Here is a 23,594-nt window from a genome sequence, read left to right on the forward strand (position 1 = left end):
CCTGTTCATAAGCCCCTGCCCCGGGAGCTGGGACCACTGTCTGGTGAGCCCTCCTGATTTCTGCAGCAGTGGAAAACCTTAAGTCCCTGCAGGAAGCTGGGCAGGGAGTTGGGCGGGGGGAGTGGTCCTGCGTAGGCAGTGCTGTCCCTGGGCTGCAGATGACAGGTTGGCCCAGGGCCCCCTCCCCAACCCCCAGCATCATGGGGCAGCCAGATCAGGCCTCTGACCTTCCAGGTCGACCCCTAAGGACAGCTGAAGCTGAGGCTGGCCCTGACCCCCGCAACGGGGGATTCTTTGGCCTTTTCTGGGCTCGGATGGCTCTGGAGTGATCTAGCTGGCAGCCGCCCTGCAGCCCCTCCACTAAAGGCAGCCTCTTGCCATAGTGGCTGGGTGCCGACCAGCCGGTCCGCAGCCCCTTACCCCGCGACCCCGGGCTGCGGGGAGGAGGGGCCTCCAGCTGAGAAGTGGGGAGGAGAGCGGAAGGAAGCCGGGGCCTCTCCAGGATAGCCCTGGCGGGTCGGGACGGGACGCGGCCCGCGGTCCCGGGGCTCTGGGCTGGCAGCCAGGGCCGGCCCTGGCCACATGGGGGCGAGCGGGCCCTGCGGCCCCCGGGGAGGGGTCCGGCCGGCGTCTCGGGGGCGGGCGGCCGCGGGCGGCGAGGTCCCTCCCGGGAGGCGGGCGCGGGGGAGGCCGCAGGGGGAGGGGGCCGGAGCCGCGCCGCGCGCAGGGCGGGAGGCAGGGCCGAGGGCGGAGCGGAGCGCGGCGGGCGCGGCGAGCGCGCGGGCCGGGCGGCCGAGGACCCCAGGAGTGCCGCGTCCCCTGCCCCGCACCGGCCCCGCGCCTCCTCCCCGGCAAGCAGCGGTGGGTGCGCGGCGGGCTGACCTCTGCGGAGGCGGCGGGGGCTCAGCATCGGGCCGGGGCCGGGGGGGCGCCGGGGCCGGGGGGCGGCGCTCCGGCCCGGCCCGGCCCCGCCCGATGTCCATGAGCGCGAACACCATGATCTTCATGATTCTGGGGGCGTCGATCGTGATGGTGAGCGGAGGGGCTTCCCGCGCGCCCGCTCCCCGCACCCGCTCCCGCCTCCCGCGCCCGCGCACCGCCTCCCCCTCCTGCGCCTTGTTTACGGGCCCGCGCGGCCTGCGCTCCCCCATCCCCGGCTGCCCTGCGTTTCCCCGTCCCCATTGCGCCGGCCCCGGCCTGGGGTCCCCGGCCCAGCTGCTCGCTTCTCGGCGCTGACCGGTCATGGGCTCTTCCAGGCCATCGCGTGCTTGATGGACATGAACGCGCTGCTGGACCGATTCCACAACTACATCCTCCCGCACCTGCGGGGCGAGGACCGCGTCTGCCACTGCAACTGTGGCCGGTGAGTCTGCGCCCAGAGGGGCACACGCGTGATCACACATGTCGGTGGAAGTGGCGAGCCCCACGCAGGCCGGGCTGCAGGGCCCAGCTGGGCTAGGCTGGTGGGCGCTGCCGAGGCTCTGCCAGGCTGGGTGGGGGAAGGACCCGTCAGGCTCCATCTGCACAGGGTGTTCCGGGAGGGGAGAGGACCCCCTCCCATATGGCCTTTAGAGAAAGGGCCTGCAGGGTGATGGGCAGAACTAGTCCAAGGCCTAGAGGCCAGGAGAGCAGCCGCCCAGCCTGGTGTCCTGGGAGGGCTCCTGCCCACAGAGGACACCCTCCTTCTCCCGGGGCCCCCAGCTCTTTCCCTGAACTTTCCTGGGAGCCAGCTAGGGGGAGGAGCAGAAGGTCAAGGTGGGCAAGGCCTCCCTTGAGGGGCATCTGCCCACCCCCTTTGGTTGTCCAGGAGGAACTGAGGCCGGGGATGGAGTCTGCTCAAGGTCAAGCAGAGGGAGGGGAGCACCCAGGCCCCTGTGCCCACTTTGTGACACCCCCCCATTCTGTGCACATGTAGTGATGGAGTCTTCCTGGCCATGCATGTTTGTATGTCCATGTATGAAATAAACATCTTCTCCTGAGACGCGCATGTGTGTACCGTCTGTGCATATACATGTGCGCACACACAGCAGTCCCTCAGCCCTGCAGGAAGCCCACACGCTGGGGCCGTGAGAGTGGACAGAGGCTGAGCAGACGGACTCGCCCGAGGCTGTGTGGCCTGTAGGGAACTTGTGTTCTTGACCCTGCCCTGCACTTCTGCTCCAGGGATGTGTGCACACATACTGAGCTAGGGGTATGTGTGTGAGATCAGTTTCATGCCTCACTAAACATGCTACACGCCTGTGTGTGCAGACCAGGTATTGAAGCAGAACACGGGCGTCAGGGCAGGTGGAGACAGGTGTGTAAATGGCCCTCACGTGTGCTGTGCGCTGGCCAAGAATCATCTTGAGTGTCGGCTGGGTGGCCACACCCCCGAGGTCCCTGTATTCCTGCCCCAAGCACACACTCCAAGGCCGAAGAATGGCAGGTCAGCTCCACGCTAACTGGGCCAATGTGGACTGGAGTGTGAGCAGGGTCCCAAGACCCTCCCGGACACCGGAGGTGTGCACGGCACTGGCCCAAGCTTCGGCTCCATCGACATTTATAAGGCCTATTTTCCATGTGAGGGCTGTGGTAGTGTGACCAGCACATATGTGCCAGAACATCACACCACGGGCCCATCTGGGCAGACAGGATGTGTTTTCAGTGTGTATTTGCTCAGGTTGTGTGTATGCATCATATGTAATGTCCAGAGTACACATGGATGGTGTAAAAGAAATCCCCATAGAGTGCAAGCTGCAGCGAGGCCCATGTGCAGTTTAGACACAAACAACACGAGAGTCACCCAACTGTAGCGCTGAGTGTTTCCACGTGTGTATGTGTTCATGTGTGTGTGCTTTGTATGCACTGCCGCATACAGAATATAAAATTCAGTGTACAAACTATTCTTGTACACTGACAACATGTATGTGTATGCGCAGTACATGTGTGTAACAATATACAGCACCGTGTTCGCCCTGTGGGCGTGGTGAATGTCTGCAGGGCACAGGCTTGCACATGAGACCTCTGTGTACAAACCATGTACATGCACTGCCACAATGGAGTCTACCTGTGTGTACACCCCATGTGCAGAGAAAGTGCACACACACTTGTGCCTTCCACATGCCAGTATGGAGAATTTTATGCAGAGGACACGTGTATAAATGCTGTGGAGCGTGCGTGCCAATAGGCTGTCTGTGGGCGCTCACCATGCATATGCCATGGGGCCCACAGAGGAGGGCTGTGTGCAAGCCCAGTGCATGTGCATCTCCATGTGACACGCACCATGCTCGGCCCCAGGCGCGTGTGCCCTTGCACACGTGTGGAGCTCATGGGCCGAATTCATGGTATACACGCTGGGTCCTGTGCATGTGGCTGGCGTGTATACACAACATGCGTCCAACCTCAGGTAGACACATGCAACATGCGTGGCCCAGGCAGGACACATGTATGTACACATCACAGAAATACGTGTGCACATGGGTGACCTGAACCCCCACCTGCCCCCCAGGGTCTGCCTGACTTGGAGGAAGGAGGAGGGCAAGGGGCAGGGGATGAATGGCAGATGCCAGACCAACGATGGGGGCACAGGTCATGACCTTCGATCCCTTGGAGGTCCCAGGCCCCCAGGTAAAATTGGGGCTTGCCCTCGTCTTACTTGCAGGGGCATTTCTGGCTTCCTTGGCAACCCCATCTTCAAGTTTCCTGCCCTGTCCATGGGTGGGAAGTGGTGGTCCCGAGGATGACCTTCCCTATGGGGGCCCAGGAGGCAGGAACGCAGGAGGCGGGGCTCAGTGTTCTCAGCTGCCGGAAGGCCTGGCCTGGTCAGGGCGATGGGACTGCGAACAGGTGACTAAGGGCATCCTCTCCTGGGGGCTGGCCATGGCTACACACTGGGCAGTCAAGAATTCTCCATCTCTCACTGATGACCAATGAGAGCTATTGGTGAAATGTGATCACATGAGCTATGGCTGCCATGTGTCAGACAGTCCTTGCCAAATAAGCTGGGTCTGCTCATGGGGCTGTGGCGGCCAAGGTGCACCCCCCGACCCCCACCGCCACCAGGCCTGGTCACACTCCAGACTAGCTGAGGGGGATGGGCCCCAGGAATCCCCAGGGGTAGCAGAGGGGTGTGAAAAGGGGCTGCCATCCTCACTGGGAGGAAGGAGCTGGGTGATTCCTGCTGGCTCAGGGGGTGTCTGTGAGGGAGGAGCTGTAGGGGTCTGTGGTCAGGGATGACCTGTGGGGTTTACCGTTTTTGAGAAGGTCCTCTGCAGGGGAGGGGGCATGGAGCATATCCAGTTGTGAGGTGGGGGCAGGGACTCTTAGCTGGAGACAGGCAGAGGTGTCAACGTGTAATTGAAGGGAGGATGGGGAGAAGCGGGCTTGGGGAGGGAGGAGCTATTTTTAGGTGCAAGTTTGAGGTGTCTGTAGATCCCACGTGGAGATGCCATGTAGGCAGCTGGAGCTTGGAGCAGACGTTGTGGGGAAGGTGGGGACTTGGTGGGGGTGGAGGGTTGAAGAAGCCAGTTGAGAGGCTCAGTAGGAAGAGAACCAGGCAGGAGGACCCCAGGGTGGCAGTGACCCTTCAGGGCCAGAGGAGGGGCCACAGCTGGTGAGGGTGACTAGGGGTTCAGGGTGCAACGGGCACCCAAGACCAACAGCTCCTTTTCTCCAGCTCTCTTTCGAGAGTGGAGGACCTGGAATTCAGAGTCTGGTGTCCTGGGTACTGGTCTCCTGGGCAGGGCCACCTCGCCTAGGATCCCTAGGATTGCTAGGCCCAGAGGGCTTCCTGGAGGAAGAGAGGATCTGGGCAGGCTGGAGAGAGCTTTGTGGGGAAAGTTCGTTGTGGCCGTCAGAGGCAGGAGAGGGCCTGGAGGGGTCAGTGGCCTCAGATTGGACTGTCAAGGGAGGGGAGGCTGAGGGGAACGGCCGAGGCTTGGTGGGTGCTGGGATGCCAGGGGCCGTGGTCGTCTAGGAGGTCGTTTACGGCTCCCATGCCAGGATCAGGGACCTGTGTGGGGCAGGTCCAGGGGTGCCCTTGGGCCTCCAGCACAGATAGTGGGGGCAGGGGAGGTTCCTGCGAGGGATGGGGAGCCAAAGGGGACCAGACGCCCAAGGCAGGCTCATCACTTGTGGCTTTCCTTGGAGGACAGGGCAGGCTGACTGCAGGGTTGGGAGGGAGAGGCCAGGGGGGCAGTGACCAGGAGCCAGGCCCACAGGTGGGCTGTGACTCTCACTGGGCTGGGATACCCTGCCTGGGCTCTCACCCTGAAACGCCTTTACCTGTGCTGTGTGCCTGTGACCTTGTAGGGGTTGCCTCTGAGCCTGGGGCTGGGGGGAGAAGGGAGGAGGGTATGCGTACGGGCAACTGAACTTCACGCTAACCTCCGACCTCGCACACTCCCACCCACTGGGCAGGGCAGCCTCCCGCCTGGGACCCATCAGTGACCTGGGTCCCAGGCGATTACGGTGGCCCCTTCCGACCTCAGCTCCCCACAAGGGCTGCTTCAAAGATCCCAGCAGGTGAACGGGTGCGGCTTACTGCGGGGTCCCCGCCCGCCCCGCGGGACAGGTGCCAGCCCGCCCTGCCGCCCCCAGGCACCACGTCCACTACGTGATCCCGTACGACGGGGACCAGTCTGTGGTGGACGCCTCCGAGAATTACTTCGTGACAGACAACGTCACCAAGCAGGAGATCGATCTAATGTTGGGGCTGCTACTCGGCTTCTGCATCAGCTGGTTCCTGGTGTGGATGGACGGCGTCCTGCACTGCGCCGTGCGCGCCTGGAGGGCCGGCCGGCGCTACGGTGAGTGCGGGCGCGGGCACGTTGGCAGAGCTCGGTCTGTGCCGGGGCTACGCCCCACCCGAGCCCCGCCCACAGTCCCCTTCCCGAGCCCAAGCCCCGCCCACCCGAGCCCCACTCACCACGCCCGCCCCCTGACCGCGCCCCGCGTCCCGCAGACGGTTCGTGGACCTGGCTGCCCAAGTTGTGCAGCCTGCGGGAGCTGGGCCGGCGGCCACACAGGCCGTTCGAGGAGGCGGCCGGGAACATGGTGCACGTGAAGCAGAAACTCTACCACAACGGCCACCCGAGCCCGCGGCACCTCTGAGCCGCGCGCAGGACTCGCGGGGCCGCCGGCCACCGCGCCCACGCTCACGGGACTGGACGGCCAGCCTGGGCCAGGGCGCCCAAGGCCGTCGGGCACGTCCGGCGGAAGGTGCTGTCTCCTCTTCTTTTTATAAAGGGGGTCGGGGTGGGGCGGGGGCGGCGGTACCTGGGACGGAGGCGGGGCCGCGTGCCCAGCCTGGGACCACGTCTGCCGCTTGAAGCTGGAGGCCTCCTGTGCGCCTGCGTCTGTCTCTCCGTCCATGTGTCTGGTTCCCGGAGCTGGAGCCATCTCTGCTGGAGGGGAACGCGGCCGGGAGCCAGGCGCGGCAGGGAAGGGGTGGGACCCCGGTGCGCCCACGTCTGCACACGGGAGCACGTGCATGAGGCGTGTGCGTTCGCAGGGCCCGCAGTAGGGGCGTGGGGCAGGGGCCCGGGGTAGGCCCCGGCCCAGCAATAAGGCCCCCGAACCCTGCTGTGGCAAGTGCGGCCACCCTGCCCAGGGCATCCCCGGTCGGGCGCCTCACTGTGACTCCCACCCCTGCTGGTCAGTAAATTCTCCAGAAAGCTCCAGCCTCTGCCTCTTCTTTCACCTCTGACCCCGGGACCCCCACGGCAGGAATGAGACAGACACTTGGTGATATTTGCCAGTTTTTGTTTTTTTTTTTTAATTAGATTCTGGATTAAAAAGACACCAACTCCAGTCAGGGAGAGCTGTGGCTTCTGTGGGCTAGCCAGTACCCCTGTGCTGGACATCCTTGGCCATGAGATCTTGGTGGGCTAGTTCCCGAACCCTAGGTTCCACAGACCTGAGGGGCACACCCCTCTGGAAGAGAGTGGTGGGCACCCTCATTGGGCCGCACAGGGACCAGCTCTGCTCATGGCAGAACAGCTCACGGCTGTTGTTCTGGTCCTGGGTGGGACTCGGCAAAGTCAGGTCCCCTCCCTTGGCCAGGCCGCCACTGCTGTTCACAGCTGAAGCAGCCAGCACCTGCTGGGATGCAGTGCTGCTAGCCTGGCTGCTGCCCCTGGGCATGGGGAATGGTGCCTTCTCCCCATCTGGGCTTGGCCAGGGGACATATCTCCCAGGGTGTCCTGGGGGTGGCCCCAGCAAGCACCAGCCTGGAGGTGGGGGGCAGAGGAACCAACCCTGCCTCAAAGATGCCCAGGTCTTAAGCAGCAGCTGGTCCCTAGCAGAGGCCTTTGACACTGCCTCGCCCCTGACCGAGGAAGATGAAAACTGCCAGGAGATTGGGCACCTCGGTGTTTCTTCTTGCTGAAGCCACCTGGCCAGTGTGCCTGGGAGTCTAGGCCAGCTCACTCAGCTTGTGTGCGCAGGGTTGGCGGCTGGCTCCCCTCTGCCTTCAGCCACTGCATCTTCTGCCTGTGTTGCTGGATGGCATCCTGAACCCGGGCGTCCATCATGGCCTCAGTGAGGACCCCGTCCTCAGAAGCATATGCCATGGCCTGGCGAAGAAAAGGGTACTGACTCAGGGCACCAGAGGGGCTGCCCGCAGAGGGAAGGGGCCAGGCCTGTGGCTCCCAGGTGACTGGTCAGGGCCCACCAGTCACCAGGAACCACTCAGCCTGTAGGCCAGCCCCATCCTTGCTGCTGCTGCTTATCCCCCACCTTGGAGACACCCCCCCACCCCACAGAACCCAAAGCCCTCTTGTGGGCAGGGCAGGCAGGAGCAAAGGCCAGGGTGCTCCCTTGGGCCTGTGCTCAGACTCAGGAGGGGCCTGGCCTCTCAGCAGGACACATATGCAGACAGAAATGCCAAAGGCACACGCCTTGACTCCCTATGCACTTGAGTGTGCCACACACACGTGCTCACAGGCAGATCTGCAGCCCAGTGTGGCCGCCACCCCTCAATTCCGTGGTTCTGCCTGCTCCACTAAGTTTCTCAATGACTTTCTACAAATAGAAACCCAGAGGACTACTTTCAGGAGGGAGCCCCACCCCTCAACTGCAGGCCTTGCTCTGTGGATAACCAAGCTCCCCTCAGGCCCAGGCCATGGTCATCAGAACCACCACAGGCCTGACACTAAAGGGAAGCAAAGCCCTCCAGGGGTCAAATGGGGCACAGTCCACCAGGACCTGCCCCTCACAGGCCCCCAACTGTCCTCACACAGTGCTTCCCAGAACTGTGGGGCTGCTGTGGGCAGCACTGCATTCCCCATAACCCAGCCTTGGCACGTGGCTTGGGGAACCAGAGTTCTGCTAGTCAGGTCCCAGTGTGGTCCACAGCACTGCAGCTGCCAAAGCAGGTCCTCTGGCCAGGCCACATGCCACCCAGATGACCCAGCATCCCTTCTGTTCCCAGTCACCCATCAAGTGGCTCTGACATGTGCCTATCCTGAGGACAGCACTCAAGTGTCCACCAAGCAGGGGGCTCAAACCAGGCTGGCTGTTTCTCTCCAGCTCCCTGAGGAGGTTCAGCCACGTTAGGGCATTGGGAGCAAGCTCCCACTGTCTGAGATGACCAGTCACTGTGCTTACCCAGGTAGCCCCAGCCTTGGGACACGGCTGTCCTCAGCACCCAAGCCAGGTCAAGGACAGAGGGGCTGCCCCTGCAGCCTCCTGCGAGGTACACATGAGAATGGCAGAGGAGGCAGGCTGGGTGGCAGCAGCCAGAGGGGATCCAATGGTGGGAAGGGGCGGGTAGAGGTATGCAGTGACGTCACCATGGAGAAGCCAGGCAGCCACCATGTAACCAGGGGATCCAGGCCAACATCCCTGTGATGTTGTGTGGATGTCTGATGCCCCAATGTGCCATGACCAGATGGGTACCTCGCCTTTAGGGTCTCCTCCACAGTCCCACAATCCCAGTCAGAGACACGAGACTGACCAAAGGAGGGACGCTCTATAGCATTCCTCGAACCGTGAGGATCATGCTCAGAACAGCGCCCCCTGAGGAGCCTGAGACAGCAGGATGGAATATCATGGGCATCTGGGCGGGTTCTGGGTGAGATCAAATCTAAAGTGGAATTGAGGGATGTGGTGAGACATTCAGAGTGTAGTGGGGGCTGTGCTGGCCTTGTGACCTTCCTGTGAACTTGGACTTATTCAAAAATTTAGAAGTTCATTACAAAAAAAACACACAAAACCTTAAAGGAGAACTAACACCAATGTTGCTCAAACTCTTCCAAAACCAGACAAAACACCACATGTAAACCATAGATCCAGATCCTCTGTGAATACTGATGTAAAACCCTCAACAAAATACTAACAAACCAAACTCAGTAGCACACTGACATGGCTATACATCACAACCAAATGGGATTTATTCCTGGAGTGCAAGGATGGCTCACCTAGGGAAAACTGACCTAGGCAAATAATTAACAAAATGGACAAAAACCACATGAGCGTTTCAGTTAATGAGAAAAAATGTTGGCAAAATCCAATACCCTTTCTTGACAAAAACAATAAACTAGGGGGAATTCCCTGGTGGTCCAGTGGTGAGGACTCTACACTTCCACTGCCAAGGGTCCTGGTATATGTGCTCAGGGGAGAAAAAGATCCTGCAAGCCATAAGGCATGACAAACCAATAATAGACCAGGAATATAAGAAAATGTCTTCATTCTAATAGAGGCCATATAAGAAAAACTCACAGCAAAAGTCATCTCAATGGTAAAAGACTGAAAGCTTTTCCACTAAAACTAGGATCAAGGCAAGGATGCCCACTTTCAGCACTTCAGGTCAACACAGCACTAGAAATTGTAGACAGATCAATTAGACAAGAAAAAGAAATAAAAGACATCAGATCGGAAAGGAAGAAGTAAAATTGTCTGTAGATGATGTGATCTTATTACATACAGTAAACCCTAAAGATCCCCCCAAAATTGTTAAAAGTAATAAACTCAACAAAGTTGCTGGATACAGAAGTAACACACAAAACCACTTGGGTCTCTATAGTAACACTAAACAACTGGAAAAGAAAGCAAGAAAACAGGGGCTTCCCTGGTAGTCCATTGGTTAAGAATCTGTTTCGCAATACAAGGGACAGTGGTTTGATTCCTCATCCAGGAAGTATTTAGCTGGAATTCCAATACTACCCAAAGCAATCCACAGATTCAATGCAATCCCTATCAAAATTTCAATGATGATTTTTTGCATAAATTAAAAAAAAAATCCACCCTAAAATTCATATGCAATTTCAAAGGCCCCCAAGTAGCCAAAACAGTCATGAACCTCAGAATTCTCACATTTCCTCATTTTAAAACCTAAAGGACAGTGGTACTGGCACTAAGACAGACATAGCCCAACAGAACAGAACAGAGCGCCCAGACACAAACCCTCACGTGTACTGTCAGTGACCTCCAAGAAGGGGGCCGAGACCACGCGCTGGGGAAATGACTGCCTTTCCAACAAGTGGTGCTGGGAAAACTCCAAACTTTAAAACTGGTAGAAATAAACTTAGGGGAGAAGCTTTCAGACACTGGATTTAGCAATGACTTGTCTGTGACACTAAAAGCAGGCGACAAAAGAAAAAAAATAGGAAAATTCAGCTTAATAAAAATTAAAATCTTTTGTGCTTCAAAGGACACTGGTGGCTCTAGTGATAAAGAACCTGCCTGCCAATGCAGGAGACCCAAGAAACACACATTTGATCCCTGAGTCGGCAAGATCCCTTACAGGAGGGCATGGCAATCCACTTCAGTATTCATGCTTGCAAAATCCCATGGATGAGGAGCCTGGCGGGCTACAGTCCACAGGGTCGCAGAGTCAGATACTACTAAAGCGACCTAGCAGCAGAAGCAAGACACTACCAAGAGAGTAAAAAAAGGCAACCCACAGAAGAGGGGGAAAATATTTGCAAACCATGTGTCTGATAAATGGTTAATATCTAAAATATACAGAAACAACATAAGTGTCCACTTGCAGCCAGAGAGGTGCATGAGGTATGTCCATTGCACTCCAGGGTGTCAGGCTGCCTGACGAGGACAATGACACCTGTTACAACACGGATGAACCTCAAGGGCACTGTGCTCAGTGAGGAAGCCAGTTTTAAGAAGACAATGCCGGTATGATTCCTCACAGGTCCCTGGAAGAGTCAAGACTCTCAGAGACAGCAAGTAGGGGAGTGGGGGCTGGGGGTGGGCGGCAGGCATGGCAGCAAGTGTTTAATGGAGACAGAGCTTCAGTTTGGGAAGATAAAGTCCTAGAGATGATGGTGGGGACAGTGTACAACAACACGAATGTGCTCAATGCCACTGAGCTGTGCACTTAAAAATGGTCAAGATGAATTTTATGTTAAAAAGTTCAGGTTCCCATGATGGATGACCAACTGTAGGATGGTGAGAAGCATAGACCTGACCGTCACACCATGGCACAGGGCGGCAGCTGCAACAGAGCCCACGATACCAGCAAGCGGGAAGTAGGTGCCGGGTGCCTGGGCTGCCCGGCCGGAGAGAGTGGTAGGGTGGTCAGAAGTCGCCACAGCCCAGCCCCAAGCACCTGGGGCCACAAGGGGAGCAAACTTGAAAGAGTGATGCCAACATGTCCTGTCCAAGGCGATGGAATCCCCATGGCATTCTGGGGGTTGCGGGAAGTGGTGTTGGAAGTGGTGATGAGTACCAGGCACACCCTGTGCACACCTGACCAGGGACTGGATACACAGGGAGAGCTCCCTGCAGGCTCCAGCCTCCCGCGCTTGCGCCGGGTCTCCTGACCCTCAGCTCCCCACCCAAGAGTACATGCAGGCCTGTCTCATGGCCTCCTCAAAGAACTGGGAAGAGAAGCAGGGAGAGGAGGTGCACCAGGACCCCTGCTGCTGGGACCACCTGTTTGTCCTCCCCCAGGTCACACTGAAGTGCTAACCCCAGCATGGCTGCCCTTGGAAACAGGCGGGTCAGGTCAGGTAGGGTCACAGAATGGCACCCTACTCCTGCAGGGCTGTGCGTGAGCAAGTGGCAAGGATGCTGCTGGGTGGCAGCCAGGAAGCGGGCCCTCATAGCAACAGGAACCCCCTCACTGGCACCCTGAGGCAGGACATCCAGCCTCCAGAACCATGAGGTGACACTTGTTCAAGCCCTGGCTGTGCGTTTTGTCCCGGCCGCCTGGGTTGTTGGCCACTTTGCTGGTCACGGAAATAGCCAACCTTGTGAGGCCTGCTTCCTGACTGAGGCCAGCATGGGGAAGAGCCCCTGAGTCCCGCAGTGGGGTTTGAGATCTGGGGCTGTTTGTTACAGCACAACCTAGTTCATCCTGACTAACACACTCGTGTATCTGGACGAGGATGTTCAAATTCAACAGATGTCCCCTAATTTCATAAAAGATGCGTTCATGCTCAGCTGACAGTGGCCAGGCTGTCATGTGGCCACAGACACAACTCACTCAGCACACTCCACCCAGCAAGGACAATGGAGAAACGTGCTAAATGGCTGCTCCCCTCCCCACACGCGGGGAGCTGCCACCGGGATGCCTCAGAGGAAAGCCTGGTGTCAGGACTGACCAGGGCCACTCTGACCTGTGTGCCCAGAGCCACCATCCCGCTGCCCCCAGGCCCTCGTGACACCACAAACCTGTCCTGAAAGCCAGGACACCCACCGCCTTCATTACCCTGCAGATCATCCTAAAGGCTGTGGGCTTCTGCAAGGAGCCCAGAAGGAAATCCCGTCAGGTCAGTTTTGTCCTGTGCCCACAGACAACTCCTGGGAAGCGCCATGCCCTCCCAGGCTGTGGCCCCAGACTCTGCACCATCTGCCATCACCTGTACCGACTGTCCTGGGCCCTGGCTGGAGACAAAGCCCAGTGGTTCCTGGGAAGTGAACATGTTGGCCACAGGACATGCCACTGATCTAGAGGGCCCCTTTTGATGTGGACCAGAACGACAACAGGGAGGCCAGAAAATGCGAAGCTGCAGAGGGCCCTGGCTCATTCCCCACCTTGCAGGGGCCCCAGGACTGTGATGGCAGGGAAGTAGGCAGTCATGTCACATCTGTCCAGAAACCCTTCAGAAACACCCCAGTGGGCGCTCAGGAACCAGCCCAACTGCCTTCCAACCACTCTGAGGGTCCCTGGCTCAGCTGGGCTCTGCCCTGCAGGGTACGTCTCAGCTCACCTGCCACGCCACAGCGAGCTGAGAGATCTCCCGGCCTGACATGCCCTCCGTCAGCTGCGCAATCTCCGAGCACTTCTTTCCATAGTCAAACTGGGCCAGCTTCAAGCGCCTGTGAGGAGTTCCCGAGTGATGCCTGGGCGCCCACAAGACCCACAAACGACCAGAGGCTAGTGAGGGCCTGGCTTCTACTAATGGAGGCCAGGGTGGAGCCTGCGCTGGGAAACCCCAGGGAAGAGTGTCCAAGCCCCTTGCTGTAATGAGGCACACCCTGACCAATGTCCATAGGTGTGATCCTTCCACCTCCTCCCCTGCTGGGCATGTCCCTTCCCTGGGGAGCCCAAGACGGAGCCCCAGTGGGGGCCGTGTAAGGATGAGGGGCACAAGCTGTGCTCAGGGGCAGCTGAGGGGCTGTTCAGGACATGCAGGAACAGGCAGGGGGAGATCCCAGTCTGCTCCCAGCCCCACCGCTGGCCAGGGGGCTGGGGGCCATGTGCCCTCCCCCTGAACCCCCGCTGCACACAGCAGCTAACACTCCTGACCCCTTTGCATGCAGATCTCGCCCCATCGGGCTTGACTGAAAGCCCGAGAGAGACCACTCAAACTCTTGTGAAAAGCCTCAGCTCCTCAGGTTGCGTACAGTGCCCGGGCTGCTGCTGGGTCAGGATGTGCCTTCAGGAGCTTAAGGGGACTGGGATCAGCTGGGGCAAGAGGGGAAAGAGGCCCAGGAAAGAGAACTCAGGGGACAGGTGGCAAAGGACTGGCAAAGTCTGCCTGAGCACAGAAGATGGCTCAGCTGTGCCAGGCGGATCCAGGTCAGTGGGGCTGAGATCCGGTCCCCAGGGAGGGATACAAATAGAGCAGGCTTATCTGGAGCGCTCCTGAAAGCACAGCAGTCGGGGCCGGGGGGGTTCTGGACGAGCAAGGAGGGTTACCCCAGCCAGTGGGCCCCAGTGTGTGCAGTGAGGGGCCCAGAGCAAGGCTCAAAGAGTCCAGAAGTGGGCTGTCATGGCCCCTCACTACCAGGACCCAAGTGTGGACTGGATCTGAGGGGTTTGAAGGCAGGATGGAGGCAGGAGATCAATGGGTGGACAGGATAGGAGGGCAGAACCTCCAATGATGGGTGGTCAGGACCCCGTGGTGAAACCCCAGGGGCAGGGTTAGGATTAGTGCCCATGTGGGCACTGGGGGGAGGGACCAACATGACAGGCAAGGGGCGCCGTGGTGGCAGGACACTTACTGCTTTCCTTCTGTAGCCGGTTTAAGAACATACTTGTCAAAATACATTCTCACCAGGCGCTCCCGCTCCTCCCGCTGCGGCAGCTCAAAGCTGACCATCTCATCGATGCGGTCGTTGATGGCCCAGTCGAATTGCTCGGGCTGGTTGCTGGCCAGGACCAGCATGAACCTGCAGCCGACACACGGCAAGAGACGGGGGCTGCCGTCCAGCAGGGTCTACTGGGCAGCTTCTCAGCCCACAAAACCAGGGAGACTGGCATCACCCTCTACCACCTGCCCTCCCTGTCTTGCCCCAATTTCCCGCTTCTCTTGACTGATGGCCCAGCCTGGGGGGAGGGCCGTGAAGCCTCCACGTGCAGGAAGGGCAGGGACCCGGGGACCCAGGATGGAGACAGACCCCTGCCCCTCCCCAATCAAGTGCAGGGTCCCAAGGCCTGGCACTCAGCTCAGCAGAGGCAACAACCCAGGAGGAAGTCAACAGGCCTCCCAGCAGCTAGGCTGGGCTCTCCATGGGCAACAGGTGCAGCAGGCAGAGGGCTGGAAGGGTCCTGCCCACGCAGAGTACAAGACTAGGAACCCAGAAGGGCCAGCCCGACCCAGGGTCACCTGACGGTGTGGTGGCCCAACAATGCCTCTCAGGGGCAGAGAGAGGTGCCAAGGGCAGTGGCCTGTGGACGAACATGCCACTGGGCTTGGCTTCAGCCTACAGCATGTCTCAGGGGCACCCACAAATGTCCCCCAGTGCCCAAATGGCCATCCCACTGCACGGAGGGAAGACACAGGAGGCTGTCTGGTCATGTGGGCAGGCCACCCCACAGCAGCCCCGTGAGCTGAGGCAAGGCTGCTGGCCACCCCTTCTCACTTGCTGCTGTGCTGGCCCGTGCGGTGCAGGAAGGCGTTCAGGGTGGCCCTGAGGTCCTCACTGATCTTCTCCTGCACAGAGAAGGGTCAGGCTGTAAGCAGCCATGCAAACAGTCAGGCCCCCCTCATCCAGGACAGAAACATGGAAGGACCTTCACAGATCTAAGCTCAAAGACTGAATGAAGCTTAGCTTTGAAAAGATGCTAAACTTCCACTTTTCAAACGAAATGTATGAACAAAGTGTGGTTGTGAAGCAGGCTCCCAACAACCTTCTCATAAGTGTAGATGTGGCCCAGGCCACCACCTGCCCACTCCCCAGCAGCCAACCCAGTTCAGGACAAATGGGGCCTCTAGACACTTACAGTCGCTCGCTTCCTGAGAAAGGCGTCCGCTTCGTCCACGAAGAGCAGGAGGCTGTGAGGGCAGGGCCACGTGAGGGCAGGCAGGGCACAGCCCAGCGGAAACCCCACACTTTGCACTGTCCCCAGTGGCCTCTGGGACCCAGAGCCTGGCTACCCATCAGGACGTGTCCAGTGCCAGCATTGGGGCAAGTAACTAGAGATGGGCTGGTGAGCCCTCATCTTAAACACTGATAAATCACCGACACTGAGAGGCCCTTGGACCTCAGGGACAGGCTGTGGGGAAAGTACCGACCCCTTTCCCAGCAGGAGCCCCGGCTCACCCTCGCCGGCTGGTGCTGGCCCAGTCGAAGACCTTGTGCATGGCCGTCACGCCGTCCCGCCCCATGGGGGCCACATCCCCGCCCGTCATGATGGCGTAGTCCATACCGGAGTGCAGCGCCAGTTTCTGGGCGTTTGGGGAAGGGGCTTTAAGGGCTGCTCCACCTACCCTCCACCCCACTTCTCCTGGCCACCAGGGCCGGATCACGTGTGTGTGGAGACACCTGGCCTGCAGAGCTGGACAGGGGCACGTGTCCCAGGCAGGTGAGTCCCCACCACCCCCAGTCCCACCTGTGCCCTCACCTTGGCAAACAGCGTTTTGCCCGTACCGGGTGGCCCGTACATCAGAACATTTCGGTACAGACTTTTGTTCTTCTTGGTGTTCCTTGTGGCGATGGCAATGTCCCGCACGCGAGCCTCCAGGCTGGGCTGCCAGGGGACATAGCGGTTTGGGGGGCGCTCTGCTGTCCAGTCCGTCCCTCCTTAGGGCCTGGGCTGGCACGTGAGGCCACTCTCCCCAGCTGGGCTGAGCCAGCAAACCAACTCCTGGGAGGTTGGGCAGCCCCACTTACGCTGAGGACAACACCCTCCAACGCGTCCTGAGGTTTACTGAGGAGGCGCCTGCTGACCTGCAGGGTAGGGGGAGGGTAGGGAGGGTCAGCGAAGCTCATGGCACAGTCACACCAGAACGCATGTGAGCAGCTTTCCTGGACAAGGCCGGCGGGGGAGACCGTCCGCAAAGCTGACCTCCAGCGCTGACCTCACAGCACAGCCCACAAGACGCAGGGGAAGCCTGGCTCCCCTCAAGGGAAGGAGTCGACCCTAGGCTGCCTCCAATGCCTTCTCTTCCAGGAGGACGGCTCACCACAGCCCCAGGAGTTCATAAACAAGCAGGGGGGCAGTCCACTCAAGAGGATGGCCACCCCGACAGACCCCCAGAGAGACCGAGTGGACCAGGGTGAGAGTCCCCCCAGTGCTGACATCACAGGGCCCAAGGGGCAGCATCAAGGAGGCAATGCAAGTCAGCACACAGAAGGAGGGTGGCATCTGGACAGAAGAGGAGGAAGGGGCTGTTGGGTGTGTGCCCCCAAGACCTGTGGTTACCTGTATGGGGTGCCTCAGCGCCTCCAGCACCGTGATGCGAGATGTCTCCCGCACCAGGGACGGCTTCCCCAGCCGAGCCTCAACGTACCGCCCTGCTATGGACGTGGCGTTCTTGGCGGAATAGATCCCAACAGCCAGCAGCGTCAGCCCGGCCACCTGGAGCGGACAGAGGAGGCAGGTGGTGTCCATCCCATCCCCTGGCTCCCTGGAGTCTTGCCAGGCCCACCAGCACCGGTGCACCAAAGGGCTGGCACCGGGGAGATGAAACGGGCATTTGGCATCCCCCATGCCCTCCCCCCAGCCCCACCAAGGTTGATGCTGAGTCGTTTGAAGTGCCCCAAACCCAAAGGCCAAGTCACTTGTGCCTTTCTGGTAGGGGGAGGGGTGAGCACTCAGCATAGGCGCCAACCCCCAGTGGCTTGCAGAGCCCCTGACATGTGAAAGTACCCCAGGGAAGAAGGCAAAGGCGCTTACCGTGGCTGTCACTTTGTCCCAGTCTGTCACAAAGGCACGGAACCCTTCACCAAACAGGGTGCCTGCTGTCCTGCAGGGGAGCAGTGGCATGACCCAGAAGGCATCAGGCCATGTGCCACGTGGCTGGAGGCCCCTAGGTCAGCCCCGAGGGGCACTGCAGAAGGACCAGTCAGGGGAGGAGTAGGGCACCCACGTAGGAAAGGGGCCAGCAGAAGCCTGCCATGCGGGGCCTCACCTGATGGACTCTAGGATGGTCTGGCGGTGCTCAGCGGCCTTCAGGCGGATCTGCTCTCGGATGATATCAGCGTTCTCGCGCTCGGCCTTGGCCCGGGCGCGCGCCTCGGCCTCCACCCGCAGCATCTCATTCTTGTGCCGCAGCTCCATCTCCCGCTCCACGGTGGCTGCCCAGGGAGGGGGCAGGGGTGGTGCTCAGCCCATGGCCCCCACCCAGGGCTGCTACAGAGGACAAGCAAGCCAGGGTGCCCTCTACCCCCAGGGTCTCAGCGTGCCCACCCCTGATGCTGCCTGGGGAGTGAAAGGCCTAAAGCAAGGGCGTGACCCGTGGCCAAGAGCTCCCAGGTCAGGGCCCTACCTCGCCGCAGGGCCTCCTGTTTCTGCACAGATTCCTCTTGCTTCCGTAAGTTTTCCTTGTTGAGAAGTTGCTGAGAAGGAGCCACAAAAGGAAGGGAAGGGCTTCGAGATTAGGAAACAGGCAACATCACACCAACAGGTTAGCTGCTCTGGCCTTGGAGACACCCCCACCACTCCTAGGGCTCCAAGCTCCTGGGGACGGTTACCCTGGGGCCTGCAGGCTGCACAGCCTAAGGCAGGAAGGAACCCTGGCCCCCCGCTCAGCTCAGCCTCGGGGTGGCCCTGACCTACAGCTGTCCTCATGAAATGGGCCTTTTGCCGAACTGTTGAATTTAGAAGCTAAAATGCCAACAGGCTCGATGTTTGAATGCCCCCTACAAACTCACTCGTCAGTCAAGTCCCACTTGGGAGACCCTCAGGGCAGCTCGGTTGGAACCCTCCTTTTCCCGCCCCTCAACCCAGTGCTTGCTGACAAGAGGATCCCAGACTCTGGCCCCCATGCCCCCTTGGGGAAGATGAGTGGCCAGGCAGTGCTCACCTGCTGCTTTAGCTGGTCCTCGTAGCGCTGCCGGGCTAGCTTGTCCTGGTACTGGGCCCTCTAGGGAGGGAGAGGGCGATGTGAACATACCCCAGCCTCAGGAACTAAGGTCTAGGCCGGGCCCCCACAGGCGCTGTCCCTGATGAGCACCCCTCCCCAGCCCTGCTCTCTTACAGCCTGGTGCTGCCGCGTCTCCTCACTCAGGGTCTTCCTCCGCTCCTCAGCCTGCACTCGGATCTGATCGCCCTTCAGCTGCTCCACTGCGGCCTCGTACTCCTGCAGGACACACCAGCTGCTGTGAGCCAGGGCCTAGTCAGACCTCCTGCCCCCCGTTCCCCCTCTGAGGGCCCTCCGAAGGGGCCAGACAGTGATGTGGCCTGTTCCACACCCCCATAGGCCTGTAGGTGCTCAGCTGCAACTGCACCAAGGCCCGGGAGGACCCAGACCCACAGGCAAAGAGAAGCCAGGAGAATGGACTGGGCCGGTGCCAAAGTAGCCAGAGAGTCTCCTGGGTGCCAGCCCCCCGACATGTGCTTGTGCTAGCTGCTCACTTCCTGATTCGCTTTACAACAACCCAGGTGGAGCATAGAGCAGGGCCTTTTCCACATTTGCTCACTATGTGCTCAGTGTGAGGGTGGGGCTCCCCTCTGAGAAACCAGACTCCTCACCCACACCTGCCTTCCAGAAGGTTCTGTGCAGACCTCAGGCCACACACCTGTGCTGATGCCCATTTCCCTCAACCCTGAGGAGGTGCCTGGGCACCCACCCTGCGCCCACCGCCTGCCTGTGTTCTCTCACCCTCCCCCAGCACCCACCCTCACCGATCACCCCGTCCTCTCCATCCCCCAACCCCTAGCACCCACCTTGCACCCACTGCCTGTGTCCTCTCCTTTCTGCCCGGGTCCTCTCCACAGCCCCCGAGCGCCCACCCTCACCCACCTTGAGCTTGGCTTGATGCTCCAGCTGAAGTGTCTGCTCCTGCATCTGAGCCAGACTCAGCGCCTCCTTGGCGTGTCCTGGGGGGAGGGGTGTGCAGGCATCAGGACACCAGGCAAGCGTTCACCCGGGCTAGGGGCGCTCAAGGACACCACAGCCTCAACCTGAAAGCACGCGTGGCCACGCTGGTTCCTGGTCAGATTTGCTCAGAGGCCCCCACTAAGAAGACCACTGCCCCATCTTGCCACTTTTGTCTATTCCACCCCCAACAGAAAACCCACATGTGGGGTCTGCCCCCAGGGGACTGTCACACCCCAGAGGGCTCCAGCAGAGAGGCTGTCCACTGCTCGTCCACTGACAGCAGGAGAGTCAAGCCTGTGGTTATACCGTCATTTATTTTTCAAGTGTGAATGTTTCTCTTGAGCCTTTGATACCTGTTACTATTCTACAACTGAGCACAGGCAGCTGAGGGCCTGAGTAAGAAAGAAGCAAAGGAGGATTAAACCAGAAAGAAGGCAACGCTTGCAGGCTGACGTTAGAAATGTCTTCACAGGCCATCTGTTAGAAACATGTGTGTAATTAACATCTTCCAGGTGTGTACTCTTCATAAGGGGACACATGTGGAAATATGTGGCAATACAAGGATGTTCTAGAAAAGAACGGACCCCAGCACTCTCCTTTCTTTTTTTTTTTTATTTTTTTATTTTTTTTTTACTCTCCTTTCTAAAAAACCTTTGCATGGGGCCTAAGAGACTCCTGGTAACACAGTTCTGTCATCACTGTAAAGACCACGCTTTACCACAAAAACCTTCTAACGCATAAAAGCACAGAGAGAAGCTGGGGACCCCGTGGGCCCACCTCTCTGATGCTACCACATTCCTAGGTTGCGGACCACATGTCCACCCTTCTGTCTGCCACATCTGTCTTATTTTTTGAGGCCTTCAAGGTAGGCTGCAGATCCCAGGACCTGTCACCCACAAGTTGCAGCCCACACGCCACTGATTAGAACATAACCCCTGGGGCTGCCGGCTCCCAGCATGGGGCTCAATTGTCAGCTGAGGCACTCGGTCTGGCTTCAGAGCTTAGGGAGGACCTGCAGCTGGCTTGTTTACTCAAGCTGTGACCTATGGCAGCCAGGCTTGGTCACAGCCTGCAAGCAAAGCGGGCGCTCCCTCCCCTGACTCGTGGAGTGAGATGGCTGAATTTGAATTTGGCAATAAGGAGTTCATGATCTGAAAGCAGGTAAACTGCTTAGTGCAGGGCCTGGCACCCAGGAGCCCTGCTAATCACAAGCTTTGGGCTCAGTGCTGAGAATGACGACTGTCACCTCACATCGTCCCGCACCAGGAGACGGGCCCAGCATCAACTGCACCCACCACAGGCAAGTTACTCTTCCCAAAATGCTATAAACACGTGGAGCACACAGCTTAAGGCCAAATGGGCTGCTCTGGCGTCCAAGGAGGACTGAGGAGCCCTGGGGAACCAACAGCATCAGGCTAGGCCCCAAGGGACACAGACAGAGGCCAGGCTGTGAGGGGCAGCTGAGGGTATCTTCGGTTCGCATAGGAGAGCAATGAGTGAACAAGAGTGGGCCCAGGCCAACCAGGGCAGGCCTCTGGCTGGGAACTGGAAGCATCTCCAGAAGACAGGCCTGGGGAGGGGCTGAGGGGCCTGAGGCACCCTGGGGAGGAGGGTTTGGGGACAGAGGGGACAGGCAGCTCAGGGTGACACCTCTCCCACTGACCAGCAGAGAAGCCAGGAAGGAAGGCAAGAACAAAATGAAGTAGGGTTCACACCTGGGACAGCATCACGAGACATGGAGACGGATGAGGAGACAATGCCTCTAAGTGGTGGCAGGCGGAGGCTCTGCAGGAAATGCTGACTGTGGGAGGTGGGAGAGCAGAGGCCAAGGCCCTGCGGACCCAAGTGGAGCATGTTCTGGGGCAGCCAGTGCAGGAGACCTGGGAGCAGCTCACAGGCATGAGCAGACAGGAAGTCAGGGAGTTCCCTCGACTGCTACCCTGAGACACACCACAGGCTATTCACACTGGCCTGTACAACTGTGTGAGTGCAAGGGGCCAAGAGTCAGGCTTCAGATTCCCAAGGGAGGACAGGAAATGGGTGAAGCCCCCCATCACATGTGTGCGCACACACATACCCCACCCCACACACACCCCTAAGAAATAAGGGCGAACTCCCCCCACACACACACCTAAGAAATGAGGGTGTACTCCCCCCAACCCCCCACCACACACAAACCTAAGAAATTAGACCTCATGTCAAAAGTCTATGATCACTGAGGTGTCTTGAAGCCTGGTCATTGTCTCTCAAGCCCCTCTGCAAGCCTGTCTTCTATTATCTTGCAAACTTAATCCATCTATTACACTCTACACCCACTCAGAGGTAGGGAGTGTTCCAGGTAGGTCTAAGGAAACAGGCTGCCCTGGGCCCAGGCCTACATATCCACAACGTTCCTCCCAGGATCGGAGAACCAGGCAGGCAGGAGACCTTTGCGCGGGGTGTTCTTGTGGCCCCGGTGGAAGAGCAGAGACTAAGCCACAAAGTGCCAGGCCACCCCTGGATAGGAAGATTCTGCTCACCTCTGCTTACAAGGCTGCAGCATGGGGTGGTAAGAAAACAGCACCTCTGCTTAAAAGTTTGAAAGTCGCTGTATTCTTTCAACTAACATCTTCTCAGCATGTGCTATATTCCAGACTTTTGAGACATCGTCAAATCCGCAGAAGAAAAGAAGGTTGGGAGAAAATACGTGGGCTTAGTGAAGGTGCAGTCAAGGGCTGATGCCTTGAGGGTAGGAGCCAAGAAGGTCATCTGCTGCCCTGGGCCGGCCTTATTTGTTGCTTACAGACCTCACCTATTCGAATGCTAACGTTCTCCAACAATAAGTGAAAGCCTGATGCATTTTCTTTAAAGCCTAGGACACTCAAACCCATCTCCCTTCTCAAACGGAAAACTGCCAGCAACTAGCACAGACGGATCCCCAACCTGGCCTGCCTTGGCCGTCCCACGTGGAGGCGGAAAGAGGCCGTAACTGGAGACCACGGTGCAGTTCCGCCACCTGCTGCCCGTACCCTCTGAGTCTACTCGGCACTGGTTTCCCCACGTGAAGAATGCGTGGCAGCTGGGAAGATGCCAGAAGGTCAGGGCATCCCGAACTTCCCCTGCACGCAGGGTGGCTCCGGCGGGCTTATCGCTTAAGGCTGGTTTCCTCCCCCGACCACCACTTGCTGCTCGATCGCTCAGACCACTTGCCCGCGAGCGCCCCGCCCGGTCGCCCTGCCCGCGCCCACCCGCCGCACTCACGCGAGTGCTCCAGCTCTCGCGCCGCCTTGGCCGCACGCTCCAGGCCCGTCGGGTCGAAGTTGCTCCATTTGTCCTTGGGCCCCGGCCGGTCCCCCGCGCCGCCGTCCCCGCTGCCTTCGCCTCCGGGCTGTACGGGCGGCAGGGGCAGAGGTGGCCCCGTGCCTTCGCCCTTGGAACCCTTGATGCCGAAGAGCCAGGACATGGTCCACAAGCGCCGCCGCCGCGGGAACTTGCAGCCGAATGGACTCGCGGGACTCACAGCGGGTTCCACGCGCCGCGAGCCGGCGGCAAAGACTGCGCAGGCGCAACAGCGGCCCTTCCTCCCTGGCAATGGAGGCGTGTGAGGGTCCCGTGCCCCATGCGACCCTCGGATTGGCTACGAGGGTCGTGACATCATGGTGTCTCAGCCGCGATTGTAGAGGCAGGCACAGAGGGCAGGCCGTCGGAGGGGCGGGGCGAGGTACCAGGTGACAGGCGCCGATCAGGGACAAAATTGAGGAGCTGGGCGCGTGCGCCCCCTTGAATACGTCAGCGTGGCAATGACGCTGGTCCAGGTGCTATGGGCCTCCAGAGTTCCGGCCCCAGGGGCAGCAGAGATGCTGGTGCTGGAGCGGAAGGCTTTTGGGTCCCGAACGAGGGAGCGGCCGCGGGAGCAAGAGTCCTCCACAGGCGCTCGGTCAGCGGGGGAGGAACCGGCCCGCG

The 23,594-nt window shown here is 59.4% G+C and overlaps 2 protein-coding genes across 6 annotated transcripts; one reads left to right on the forward strand and one right to left on the reverse strand.

Annotated features, from left to right (window-relative positions):
- The first annotated feature begins 88 nt into the window (after positions 1-88).
- TMEM240 (transmembrane protein 240) lies at positions 89-6,659 on the forward strand. 2 transcript variants are annotated; one of them, XM_061383082.1, is made up of 4 exons: positions 739-1,032; positions 1,257-1,363; positions 5,578-5,786; positions 5,942-6,659. In XM_061383082.1, the coding sequence occupies exons 1-4, from the start codon at positions 976-978 to the stop codon at positions 6,088-6,090; spliced, it is 522 nt and encodes a 173-aa protein (XP_061239066.1). In that variant the 5' UTR covers positions 739-975; the 3' UTR covers positions 6,091-6,659. The 2 variants fall into 2 exon arrangements, with proteins under 2 accessions (XP_061239068.1, XP_061239066.1); XM_061383084.1 differs by lacking the exons at positions 5,578-5,786; positions 5,942-6,659 and adding an exon at positions 3,641-3,729 and having other exon boundaries at positions 89-1,032.
- A 65-nt stretch (positions 6,660-6,724) lies between these two features.
- LOC133227939 (ATPase family AAA domain-containing protein 3) lies at positions 6,725-23,328 on the reverse strand. Of its 4 annotated transcripts, none has more exons than XM_061383070.1 (16): positions 22,893-23,324; positions 19,575-19,651; positions 18,810-18,911; positions 18,636-18,695; positions 18,099-18,168; positions 17,742-17,907; positions 17,507-17,576; positions 17,033-17,188; positions 16,501-16,557; positions 16,232-16,357; positions 15,931-16,055; positions 15,611-15,662; positions 15,250-15,320; positions 14,389-14,556; positions 13,152-13,284; positions 6,725-7,553 (listed from the first exon to the last, which is right to left on the reverse strand). In XM_061383070.1, exons 1-16 carry the CDS (start codon positions 23,092-23,094, stop codon positions 7,404-7,406), a joined length of 1,785 nt encoding a protein of 594 aa, XP_061239054.1. In that variant the 5' UTR covers positions 23,095-23,324; the 3' UTR covers positions 6,725-7,403. The 4 variants fall into 4 exon arrangements, with proteins under 4 accessions (XP_061239054.1, XP_061239055.1, XP_061239056.1 ...); XM_061383071.1 differs by having other exon boundaries at positions 13,152-13,260; positions 22,893-23,320; XM_061383072.1 differs by lacking the exon at positions 22,893-23,324 and adding an exon at positions 22,172-22,839.
- Between the last annotated feature and the right edge of the window lie 266 nt (positions 23,329-23,594).

Source organism: Bos javanicus, chromosome 16 (genome assembly GCF_032452875.1).
Source record: "Bos javanicus breed banteng chromosome 16, ARS-OSU_banteng_1.0, whole genome shotgun sequence".
NCBI classification, from domain to species: Eukaryota; Metazoa; Chordata; class Mammalia; order Artiodactyla; family Bovidae; genus Bos; species Bos javanicus.